The sequence below is a fragment of the Protopterus annectens genome, chromosome 6.part0, assembly GCF_019279795.1.
Source record: "Protopterus annectens isolate FY-2018-M chromosome 6.part0, PAN1.0, whole genome shotgun sequence".
In the NCBI taxonomy this organism is placed as follows: Eukaryota; Metazoa; Chordata; order Ceratodontiformes; family Protopteridae; genus Protopterus; species Protopterus annectens.
In genome coordinates, this window is record NC_056737.1 from 1,662,029,800 (window position 1) to 1,662,042,495 (window position 12,696).

At 42.3% G+C, this 12,696-nt stretch overlaps 1 protein-coding gene across 1 annotated transcript in view; it reads right to left on the reverse strand.

Annotated features, from left to right (window-relative positions):
• Positions 1-12,696, reverse strand: part of ABCG5 (ATP binding cassette subfamily G member 5) — a 438,604-nt gene that overhangs the window by 210,651 nt on the left and 215,257 nt on the right. The window contains exon 6 of the mRNA XM_044073759.1: positions 1,940-2,079. Within this exon, the coding sequence (XP_043929694.1) occupies positions 1,940-2,079 (140 nt within the window). The remainder of the gene's footprint in view (positions 1-1,939; positions 2,080-12,696) is intronic.

Below are 12,696 nucleotides of genomic sequence, written 5' to 3' on the forward strand. Positions count from 1 at the left end.
TAATGTAAGATAAGTAGCTTGTTGCCAAGTGCTTAAATCAGAACTAAGGGGTTTAAAATAACAGTTACAATGTAAATGCAGCTGATTAAATGCAACTGAAAACTTTAAGAACGTGCAGCAAAAATTAGCACAAATGTAGTAAAAGCAGCTGACTAAGGTGCATTTTTAGATAGTGGGGAAGGTAGAAAACAGAAGATAATTCAAGTTTAAAGACTGTGGGGGAGCCTTCCGAAATAATCTTTCAGTGCTCAGTAGAATGAGCTGATGAGATGATACTGGGATGAGTGTCCAAAGTCAGTTTTATAGTAGGAGGCGGGCAATTCAAAAGCCACTAAGTTTAAAAGTAAGCAGGACTAGGTTGGGTGAGTTGGAAAAATCAAATACAGACAGAGATCAGCAATAGTCAGGCAGACAACAGCAAGTCACACAGCACTACAGCCAAATAAAGATGCCATTAAAAACTCATAGTGAAATGAAATGAGGAATGCTATTTCTCAGTTCCTCCCACTGGAGTTTATTCACTGTCTGCAAAAAAAAAAAAACAAAACAAAATGCAACATATGACTAAAGATAAAAAAATGGAAGTACCCAAACCTTAAAGGAATATGTCCAACTCAAAATCAGATGCAGACAGAGATCAGCAATAGTCAAATGCTGATAATAATCCACATCCATTGCTAATCACCTACATCTGCATACTGTCAGCTGAGGTAATATTTAAGTATAGTATAATACCAAATACAGAAACTACAGTAAGCTTTCTTTGTGAGAAGACCCAAAAGGCTGCTAATGACAGATTGTTTTATGAGGTAAGGTTGTTTTATTTGAAAAGGATTTTAAAAGAAGTACACAATCTGGCATGCTTATGAGAACAGGATTTGAGATTGTTGCTGAAGGCATACATGGATTGAAATTGTGCATAACTGGAATTTTTATAACTTTCTAGGGAACACACAGTCCAGTGACAGTGCAAAATATTGAACAAAACTGACCACAACCATGGCCCAGAAGTGACATAGTGAGATACAGATATTTCTCTACAGTCAGTAGTGCCTACTGACGGTGCATAGCTCTCAGCTTGATTTCATAGAATACCACCCTTCATTTGCCTAATATTTTTGTCTATTTCTCGTGAAAGTTGTATTTTTTTCTTGGAGGTCAGTGCAGATTGTACTTATTATATAATGACAGACATTTGAGTTCCAGACTTCATATGCTTCAGAAAATTAATGGTAGTACAAATCCTGTTATTGTAGAAACTTTTTAAGTATAAAAGAGCAGTATTTAAAATGAGTTCCTGATTTTATGCCTTTATCCCTTGTTAGCATTTCATTTTGTCCTTGGTCATTGTATTAACTGGTTGAGAACTATGTTACCATGAGTTCTTGTGTCTCTGCTTCTACACCTGTTAATAGTTCAGTTTGCACATACTGTGCATCTTTTGTGTACCACATCACCTAGAGGGTTGCCACAAAGGGGTGCCACGTGTAGAACAGTTGCCTAATAGTAAGCTAAAACAGAATACTAAGTTGCATGCCTTCATGATAAAAAGCAAATGAAAGATTAGAATGTAAAGCTTTCTTAGTCATACTGCCTAGCACAAATAGACACACACTCACATGCACATGTACATATACACACGCTCGCGTATGTGGGTGTGTGCGCACACACTCACACACACACACACACATACATGCACACACACACACACACATACACACACACACACACACACACACACACACACACACACACACACACACACACACACATGCATGCACACACACACACACACACACACACACACACACACACACACACACACACACACACACACACACACACACACAGACACACACACAACCTTTAGAAGGGCAAGAAACTCAGAAAATAAAAATTCAATGAATGTATTCCAAACAAGACAGTATCCTCTCCATACCTTGAACAGTTCTGACCGTGGTTGGTGAATAGTTAAAATAACAATCCTGTCTCTGCGTGCCAGTTCAGATAGTAAGGAAACAATTTGATTTGCAGTCATGCTGTCCAAGCCAGTTGTTGGTTCATCCAGTAAAATTACCTCTGTAAATAATATGATTTAATTAGTTGCACATAACCCTCTTTAAAAAAAATCAGCTTGCCATAGAATATTCCCAAATATACTGACCATAACAGAACATGTTTTTAAATAGGTAATTGAATCAGGTCACCATATTTAGAAGTGACAGAGCCCTTTCCTAGTATAATACTTCACAGAGGAGCCCATCTTGGATGGGTCTTGACTGACTGGAGATGATAGTAAATGGTGAAAACAAGTTGCCCTACTCATTTGAAACGTATTATAAATACCTGAGATAACGGATTGATGATTAAATGATTTGATCAGTTAATTTTAAGTATATGCTGTATTTTGTTATTTTACAAAATAACATAAAACTATCCAAAAGATTTATAAGACACTTAATATGCTTCCATTTTTGGGATATGTAGATGTCATTTATGCAACTACCCTTAATGTAGTTCTACTGAGCTTAACATGCACAATAAATAACAAAATGCTTCACCGTAAAGAAAATATTACACACTAACCAGTGCATTTTATACACAGAGACCTCTTGTTTGTGGAAGCCTGACTATAAGATGTGAATGGCATGATATAGTATCAAGACTGCATGATACATTTCAGGATAGCATTGCTGATATTCTGGAGATGCTTACAAACCAAACTCTGTTTAGGACAATAGCTGAGATGTAACAGTGGAATGACTACAGCTGTATCATATCTAAAATTCAGTAAAGGGGCTAAGCACATTTTGTGAAAAAAAACTTTGGAATTTGAAATATTTACCATACCGCATTGTAAGCTGTGTTGCCTTAAAGTTAGGATAAAGGGCAACTTTAACTCAGTAAGTGCATACTTTGTATTTTTAATTATGTTCCTATATTTACATCTTCTTGAAAAAGAGTTGTTATTACTCACTGTAACTGCATATTTTAAATTTGTTTATGACAATAAAAAGTGTCCAGCACTGGTACTTCTCATGATCTTGTTTTGTAGATTCCAAGGATAAGTGTCTGTCAGTTTAATGCAGAGAATAAAGGCTGTGGACTGAAAATAGGCTTCAGAGAGTTGTCCTCGTTTTGATCTCTGCAGTCTTCATTTGCCTACTGGATACATAATGGTTTTATCTGGACAACAAATAAATGAAGTTTGTCTGTCCCTCAAGATATACCTGAAACTGGCTCACCTTCAGCTATCATACAAGACCAAGAAAAGTGACATCAAAAGCTAAAAATATTGCATCAATGGGTCCTGACAATATCAATGGATGCATCTTAAACAGCATGAAGCATGATTTAGTCACATCCCTAACAACACTATTCAGTGTCACCCTCCATACAGGTTTTGTACCAGGTGAACTAAGAACAGCTACAGTCATTCCTCTGCATAAGGAAGGACCTTCCACAGACACAGGCAATTACAGACCCATAAGTCTGACCAGCCTCATATACAAAGCCATGGAAAGACTTATCATGGCCTTATCATGGAATCAATCAATCAGGACAAAGGTAATCTCCAAACATTGGACCTGTCTCAGTTTGGATTCATCAAGGGCAGGTCATGCTTACTCAACCTGGTGGATTTTTTTTTGAAAAGGTCACCGAAGCAATCAATGAAGGCAAATTGCTACATACTGCATACCTCGACCGGGTCAGAGCTTTTGACACAATTACCCACTCAGGCATAGTAAAAAAACTAAATAAACTGAGAATAAACTCCTGCGTCACCTGCTGGATTGCCAGCTGGCTCACAGATAGGATGCAGATCATCAAAATAGGGGAAGTTACCTCCAATAAAAGACCAGTCACCATTGCAGTACCCTGGGGTTCTGTGCTGGGCTATCTTCCGTTTAGCATCTACTTTTCTGAAGTAAAAGCAAATACCAAAAGTCATTGACTGACTAAGTTTGCAGATGATTGCAAGCTAGGAGCAGCCATTGAATCCCCAAATGACTTAGCAATCTTGCAGGAAATTTTGGGAAGTCATCATATTTCCTTCTGTTCTTCTTTAAAACTATCTTAACCTCCAGCCGCCCTTTATTCTCATCTCCTCATTAAACTCCTTAACTAGTACCTACTCAGTTAAACAGAGTACTAAAATACCACTATGCTACTCTCTAACAACCCTCTATGTTATTATTTTGCTCTGCATCCTTATATCTCCATTTTCCTTGCTTCCTCACTTAAACCTTACAACATACCACCTAACTCTGTTGTTGCACCTGCTAATACTCACCTAACAGGCCAAATTTCACACATTCCAACTTGAAACACACCTTCTAGACACAAATGTTAACCCAACCATCTCGACTTACCTCCTCTTATCCATGTTTTGTCTTATCCAATTCTACAACTGCAAAAATCTGTACATTCTATGTAACTACTGCAATTTTAAAACTTCCTAATTATCTAACTTTGCTAAGCTTTGTATTAGCTATGAAAATTTTCATGCTATGTATTCACTTTATACTTGTCTTATCCAATTCTAAAACTGTAAAGATCTCTACATTCTATGTAACTATTGTAATTTTAAAATTTCCTAATTATCTATTTATGCTAAGCTTTGTATTACCTATGAAAATTTGCATGTTATGTATTCATCTTATACCTGCTTGTTATTTGGGTTCCTATTACTTGATCGAACATGTAGGTTAGCGAATACCTAAACGTCGATCTGGTAATAGCAAAAGCAAAAAACTGTGAACGGCAGATTTAACGCGGGGAAAGAATTCTCTTGGCTGTTTAGCAGATTTTGCCCCTTTCCCCACTGTAGAGTGATCTCAGAGATGGTATATTTAGTTAGGGGTGTGTGTGGGGGGCACACATTGAGGGCTGTGGGGGGCAAAGCCCCCCCACTTTATTTTGGTTTAAATTGTTCTTTTTTTTTTTTTGCGGCAAAGGGAATTAATTCCCTAAGTTCAATAGTTCAGTTGGCCCTTCGCTGTTTTAATTTATCAATATTACCAGGTCGATGTTTAGGTATTCGCTAACCTAAACTTTCAATCGGGTAATATAGATGCTGTTATTTGAATTTTGGAGCTTTTCTCCCTGGGCCTCCACTGAAAATGGACATGTATCCAGTTGGACTTTCCTGGTTAACAAATGTAAAATAAAAATAAAATAAATAAATAAATAAATCTACCCCAGAGCACTACCGCATTGACAATATGCCCCTAAGAGTCGACCCAGTTGTTCAGGATTTGGGAACTTACGTATGTGGACAGTGACCTAACTTTTGGCCAACATATGTCTATTCTTGTAAGAAAGTCCTTCTATATTCCACAGCTTATAAACAAAAGGATTTTATCTAGATCTAAGGATGTCATTGTCCGTCTTTACTTAGCCCTTATTAGGCCAGTCATTGAATACAATGCCCTCTTTGGCATGTATCTGTCCAGACACATGCAGCAACTGGATTCCCAGAGAGATACCTTAATCAAAGTATGCAAAGACTAAACAACATGTCCTACATGGTCTATCTCAAAGCCGTGTCACTATACTCTGTATCCTATAAACTGTTAAGAGGGTGACCTGTGTCTGGCATATAAGGCATCCTTCGATCCAATGCTGATGGATTTACTGCACATTAACAAGTCAAATGGCATCAGAAATACTTGGTATAGGGATCTGAACCTCATCTGCAACATCAACAGAATGCTTTGGTGGGAAACGTATATCTCACAGAGGAAACCACTGCTCTGGAACAGACTCCAGCCTCATAAAACAGAATTAATTCCTGTCTGTTTTCAAGTGCAACTTAGATTTATATATGTATGTATGGGAAACAGATAATTTACCCCAGGCTGCCCCCTGTATTACTAATAGACAGATGCAGCTCCTAAATAATTTATCCCCTGCATGGGTCCACTTAAGTTAACTATGGTATGGTCCCAGTTATTTTAATTAGGGACAATATATAATTATTAACTATGGGGTGGCTAAGGCCAATCTATAACCATTTCAAGCACAAAAGGGAAATTGGCTAGACTAAAAATGGCCCTCAAGGGCAGCTAACCTAGTACTTACCTATGGACCTATAAAATAAAGCATTGTTCATTTTGGAAGTGAAGAGCAACATTCTAAACCACTGAACAGAAGGAAAAAACAATTCTGTCATCCATATTTTAATGGCTGGTGCATTTGTGAGCAGCTCTCATTCTAGCACCCAGTATAACAACCATGCCTGCTCTGGTCTAAAAACAGCCCTGTGTACAATACTAGTCAAAGAAACTGACGTTAGTGTAATTCCTTTTCATGGAGTTTTATTTCTTGGTGGCTTCTCGTGTTTTGTTTTGAGGCCAGCATAATCTGACACCCCTGCATAGAAAAATAATTTCTCACAGCTGCTGGACTATTCTCTATCTGTCAAGTGTTGTCCAGGTTGAGACCAAATAAAAACAGATTACCAGATTCACAAACTTAATCCAGTAAACAAGACAAACTAACTGTTAGAACACACATGTGCTAAACACAGCTTGTCCTCACCTCAAAGTATACTATTTTTCTTGCTTTAATCCATTTTTATTTTATTTGTTAACCAAAATGACCCTTTAGGGCTAGGCACAAATGCTTCTTTTTCAGGGTAACCTGAGAGCACTAGCTAACTAATTGACTTGGAAAGAGTTATCAGTAACAAGTGGAGCCTTGGAAAATAAAATAAAAATAAAATATAGGGCTTCAGATTGAAGATCAACAGCTTATTGCCTTAACTCTCTGTATGAAAGTTCAAGGCAGACATTATAGCAATAACCCACGCCTGGGTGTGGGTAATGTGGGATTTACCCACGGTTGGCGTGGTTTGGTCCCGAGGGCGAAGCCGGAGGGACCAAACAAAGACAACCGTGGGTAATCCGCATTACCCACACCCAGAAGTGGGTTATTATATCTGACATTATTTAAGAAAAGAAATAATTACTTTTCTTAAATAATGGCATTGTATAATGCCTCTTTGCTGCCCTTCCGCAGCTGTCTGGTATCCGTGGCAGTTCTGATGTACTGCGCATGCCTACGCCAAAAGCAATGGAGAAAGCAAGATCTCCGTTGCTTTTTACTGTTTCGCCATGTTAAATGGGTTTAACATAGCGAGACAGCTTTAAAATAAGCAACGGAGATGTCCGTTGCTTATTTTAAAGCTGTGTCGCTATGTTAAACCCATTTAACAGACATGTGCTATATATGTGAGATATGTTGTATCACAACAGTCGAGTAGCATGTGTAGTATGTGTGCCAAATTCTGCTGACATATTTTGCTGATATCATGTTATTTCCTTTTTCAGGACCATGGCTCACCAGCGCAATCCAGCGTACTCTGCAGCTGAGGATGAGGAGATACACCAGAGCCTGGTGCGGGATTTTGCAGTACTCTTTTCCCGCACCAGCCAGAATCAGCAGGAGAGGGCTGCACTGTGGCAAGACCTGGTCCATTAGGTAAATGACATAGGCATGCATAATAGGACATATGAGCAGGTACGACATCACTGCAGTGATTTAATCAGAAATGTCCGTCAGCGTGCGTTGGATATCCACAGGCAACAGATTGCCACAGGTGGTGGGGTGGCTACACATCCCCCACTCACCAGACTGGAGGGACTACTCATAAGTGTTGTGGCTCCAGCCCGCCAACAACAACAACAGCAGCAGACCTGCATTATGATGGAGGCTGGAGTCACACAGCAGCAAGACTACGAGCGTGCAGGTAATATGCCATATGTATAGTTGACTGTTGTGTACACTGGTAGCTAATGCATGTGTGAGGTGTGTCCTTGGTTTGTAGCTGTCATCATAGTATTTAATGTGCAAGTGTGATATTCTCAATATCAGCAGCTGACCTGTGAAAGGCAACTGTTGTACTACTGACCTGTATCATACTTAGTAACAATGGCACAGTTGTGCCCACTGACATTAATTTCCTCACTTCTGCAGGTCCCTCCGGTGTAACAGCAATGCAGCCTATCCATGCTGGTGAGTGTGTATTAACAATACCTTTAATAGTCTTGATAGTAATAGTAATATTAGGCTCACTGAGTAGTGCTCTGTGTATGCATACAGGTGTGTCTGTGTCTGTGTGTTGATATCTCGCATACTGAGTAGTGTGCAAGTGTGCAACTGTGTGCATGTGTGCATGTGTGCACGTGTGCATGTGTGCATGTGTGCACCTGTGCACCTGTGCATGTGTGCATGTGTGCACCTGTGCATGTGTGCATGTGTGCACCTGTGCATGAGTGCATGTGTGCATGTGTGCATGCGTGCATGTGTGCACCTGTGCATGTGTGCATGTGTGCATGTGTGCACCTGTGCATGTGTGCACCTGTGCATGTGTGCATGCGTGCATCACTGGTAACATTGTGTATACATTGTAAACTGTGTTTCCTGTTTCCCTCCCACAGGTTCTGGTGCTGCTCTGGTGTCATGCAGCAGGGAACCTGAATCAGGTGCCGCGGGTACTGATAATGATGACATCTGTGTAATGGCACAGGGAGGTATGCCAGGGTCCATCATTGGTCAGCCAATTGATAGTACACAGCTGTCAAACCCATCAATGCACACAGTTATCCTGCCAATACACCCTTTGTCACCAGTGTCCCTAGGTGATGGACAGGATACAGTGGGCATTGACCAGGGTAATGTGGTATCTGTGGCACATGCTTCCCCACACAGCAGCCATGGGCATGGCTCTGAGATGGTACCACATAGACAGATGTCCAGGGGTTCTCGTGGGAGCATCCGTGGGCGTACTGCCCCTGTCAGACATGCCCACAGAGGTCTTACAACCTCAGCTATGTTTCGGGCTGTCATGCAGGCACAGTCACGTATGGAACAGTACACCAGACAGGGTCTGAGGGAGCTGACAGCATGTCGCACAGCCATGACTGACAGTATGCGTGACATTGCGGCTGCCATCCGTAATTTCACCGATGTCATAGACAGACGTTGTGGGGACATATTAGATCGGTTCCACAACTACATGTCCATGAGCCAGGGTGATGGTGGACGGTTGAGGCATCGACGTGGGCATATGCCAGCAACAGCAGCAGCTGGCAGTCATCGTGGACGACAACAGGGCTGCGGCCGCCCCCATAGTGCCAGCAGCAGCCCCAGCAATGCTGGGTCTGTGCTGTCATCAGACCGCCCCAGGAGACCACGTGCACGTGGCTCGGGACAGGCCCAACAGGGATCTGTGTCCAGTCAATGAACACCTGCTTCTGATGACAGTACCCAGTCTGGATTGGTACCGGATATGGTCCGTAGCACCCCTGCAAGGCACAGGTACCGTGTCCGTGGCCAGAGACACTGATCTGTATGACCTGGCAGGTACAGTCTGTGGCTGTCCACAAACACCAGTATATGGCAGCCATGAGGTGGAACTGTGTGCATCCATACACACATGCGAATTGACAACAATTAGGGCTACCACATGCACGCACACACTGCATCAACATTGCCCCACCTTGTACTGCTGTCCCTCACCAACACACATACACATACATGTCAATTGGTGGTATCAGTGGCAGACTCAGGCATACCAAGTTCACACCCTGTGCATATGATGAAACTGTGCCACCTCCTGCAATCTGTAACATCAGTGCAGGTACAGGTTAACATGTTGCTGATGCACAGGGTGACTACATAGACGTGTAGTAACAGTATCATGTTGTTAACAGTACTGTGTGCTGATATAATTGTGGGTATATCCCGGCATGCCTGATGCAGTAAGGGTATGATTGTCTTGTACTGTTGTCTACACCCATGGTAAGTACCATTGTGTATCATCTGCACGTGTTGGCATACTGGTGGTAAGGATGTCAACAGAAGGCCACATACATAGGTAGCACAGGGGATAAGGTAATGAAAGTATTGATACGCAATGATGGACATGTAAACTGCAAGTGGCATGTTGCCCACACTGGACTCTGCAATGCGGATGTTTGAGGATGTTGATATGTGTGCAGTTCTACACGACTGGTACAGGACACACAGGAGCACCCTAACACTGCAAGCTCGCATCTCATACCATGCTAGACAGCCCCAACACACAAAACTAACTTTCACAGGAGGGAGAGTCCCCATAAATGTCAGGGATACTGTGGTGGCAGGACAGGTAGCATACATCCTACTAAGTATGGAACCACTGAGTGAAGGCTCAGTGTCTGTTATTTGACATGTGTATTACTGCAGGTATGAGCACCTGGGTTTCCATCCAGTTATTGTACATCCTGACAGTACATGGTCTGTACACTTGCGTGCGCTGAGACTGGACCCTAGCCATCTGACCTGTGTATTTCCATGTACATGTGTATAGTGCCTGCATATTTGCACTGTTACCTACTGGAAGTGGTACAGCTTGTTTGTTGTACAATGGACTACATGCAGCCCTGCTTACTGTAGCTTTGTTTACATGCATGTTTGCTTGCAGTTACCCTGGAACACTGATCCCACCTGGAATGCAGAGTTACAGAGCTTCTGTGGACTCCTAGTGACATCTGCATAGCTTGCTATATGTATGTCCATGTCTCACTTGACAGAACATCACTGTTTGTCCTGTTCACATGTACGTTGCCTGTGACACATTGCATATGACTTACCTGGCATTTGTCCACGTGAGCAGTCATATATGCCAGTGCTAACTAATCACAGGCACTACACCCTCACATACTCACCTTCTGTACCTTGTTCCCCATTGGCCCTATGTGCTGTTAATCACCATGGCAATCACAATACTATGGTAGCATGTGCAAAGGTCACTTGTCAGTCACCTCTATGGTACAGTTGTGGAATATGTGGGTCATGTGGCAATGTCACAGCTGCCACATGTACACAGTCAACCCTCTCCCCTACACATGGACGTACAACACATGTATGAGATGCAACCACATAGCCAAACTGGGGACTAAGCACTCTGAACCCAGTACTGGCATAACCTGTCAGGTGGCATGAAATACTACAGTGACTACAATACCAGTCTGATGTAGACCTACACTGACAGCAATCCAAACACGTGAACACACTGGGCCATTCGTGGAGCCTCAGAATAGCATCCTGCCTGAGCAGCAGACACCTCTGCAGCTGGCACACAGGCATACGTTAAGCTGGAACACAGCACGTGCAACACATAGCACACAAATCCTGTGTGCCAAACAGTCACAGCCTGTACGGCTAGACAACACACCTGCTACAGTTGTGTTAGGTACCTTTATTATCCGGTACAGTGAGGTCCTGCTCACCAGGCTGGACAAGGTGAAGGTCACAGTGATATGCCCGTGGGGCACTATGGTCCACCACATAACAAGCATACAGGTCAGTCAGAGGCATGGACACATATGACTCAGTCATTGTCCATGCCACTATGGCTGACCTGTGATGTACCTTCCTGGACTACATGATAGGGAACATGGAAGGGCTCTGTGAGCATGTGGCACAGGCTGGTATGACCCTGACCTTGGTTGGCATCATACCGTCACCAGGAATGCTGACGACACTGAATGCTGATGAATTACTGTAGCTACAACACCCTAGCTGAAAGGTTCCTAGCATGTAGTCACTGCATTGCTATGGAACAACTTGTTACCATTCCCACAACAGGTGAGAACATTCAGCACCTGTTCATCAACAACATGTAGACTATATGCCCCAGACCAGATGTGTATCCCTCGCTGCTAGGATGATACCATATACATCTCACACTGTATATACACATACCACATGCAGCACCCACACAGAAGACCACAGTCATAATGTTATCCAGTGCAAATACCATGTATTCACATGTGGCAGGCGTCAGACATGGGAACTATTGAAAGTCACAGGTACATATGTGTATTTGGCACACACATACATCATCTGTGTCCATTGCCATTACTGGTTTAATCGATGTCATGCATTATTGTGAACAACAACCCACACACATGGGCATTCTGTGTGACAAAAACACACATGGCATGTGTGGAATTCAAAGCCATAACTAACTGTGCTATGACAGTAGTGAGAGATGCAGTAGCAGAGCGTGCTGTTTGCATTACTGGGAGATTTGCCTTCTTCTGCTGTACTTGTAGTGTGCTGACATCATCTCTGTGTAGAGATTGGAATATGCAGCAGCTGGTGAGTTGTACTGGTTGGCAAAAGGGTCGGTTCTCTCACACATGTAATTGCACACATCCTACTTCCACCCCCCACACACACTTGCAGGATTCAAACCACTACCTAACTATGTTATGAAACACAAGATGGACGCATTAGCAGAGTGTGCTATTTGCATTAATGGGAGGTTTCCCTTCTTCTGCTGTACTTATAGGGTGCTGACATCATCAGTGTTTAGAAAAGGGAATGTGCATCCTGTTGTGTGTTCTCCTAGTGGCCAAAAGGGACATTTCCCGCACACAGAATTGCACACACACTAACCCCTCTCATCCAAACACACACACTTCCCATTTGCAGGATTCAAACCCCTTCCTAACTATGCTATGACACTCATGACGAGCACATTAGCAGAGCGCGTTATTCGCATTACTGGGAGGTTTTCCTTCTCCTGCTGTACTTATAGGGTGCTGACATCATCACAGTTTAGAAAGGGGAATGTGCATCCTGTAGTGTGTTCTCCTAGTTGCCAAAAGAGACATTTCTTTCATACAGAATTGCACACAC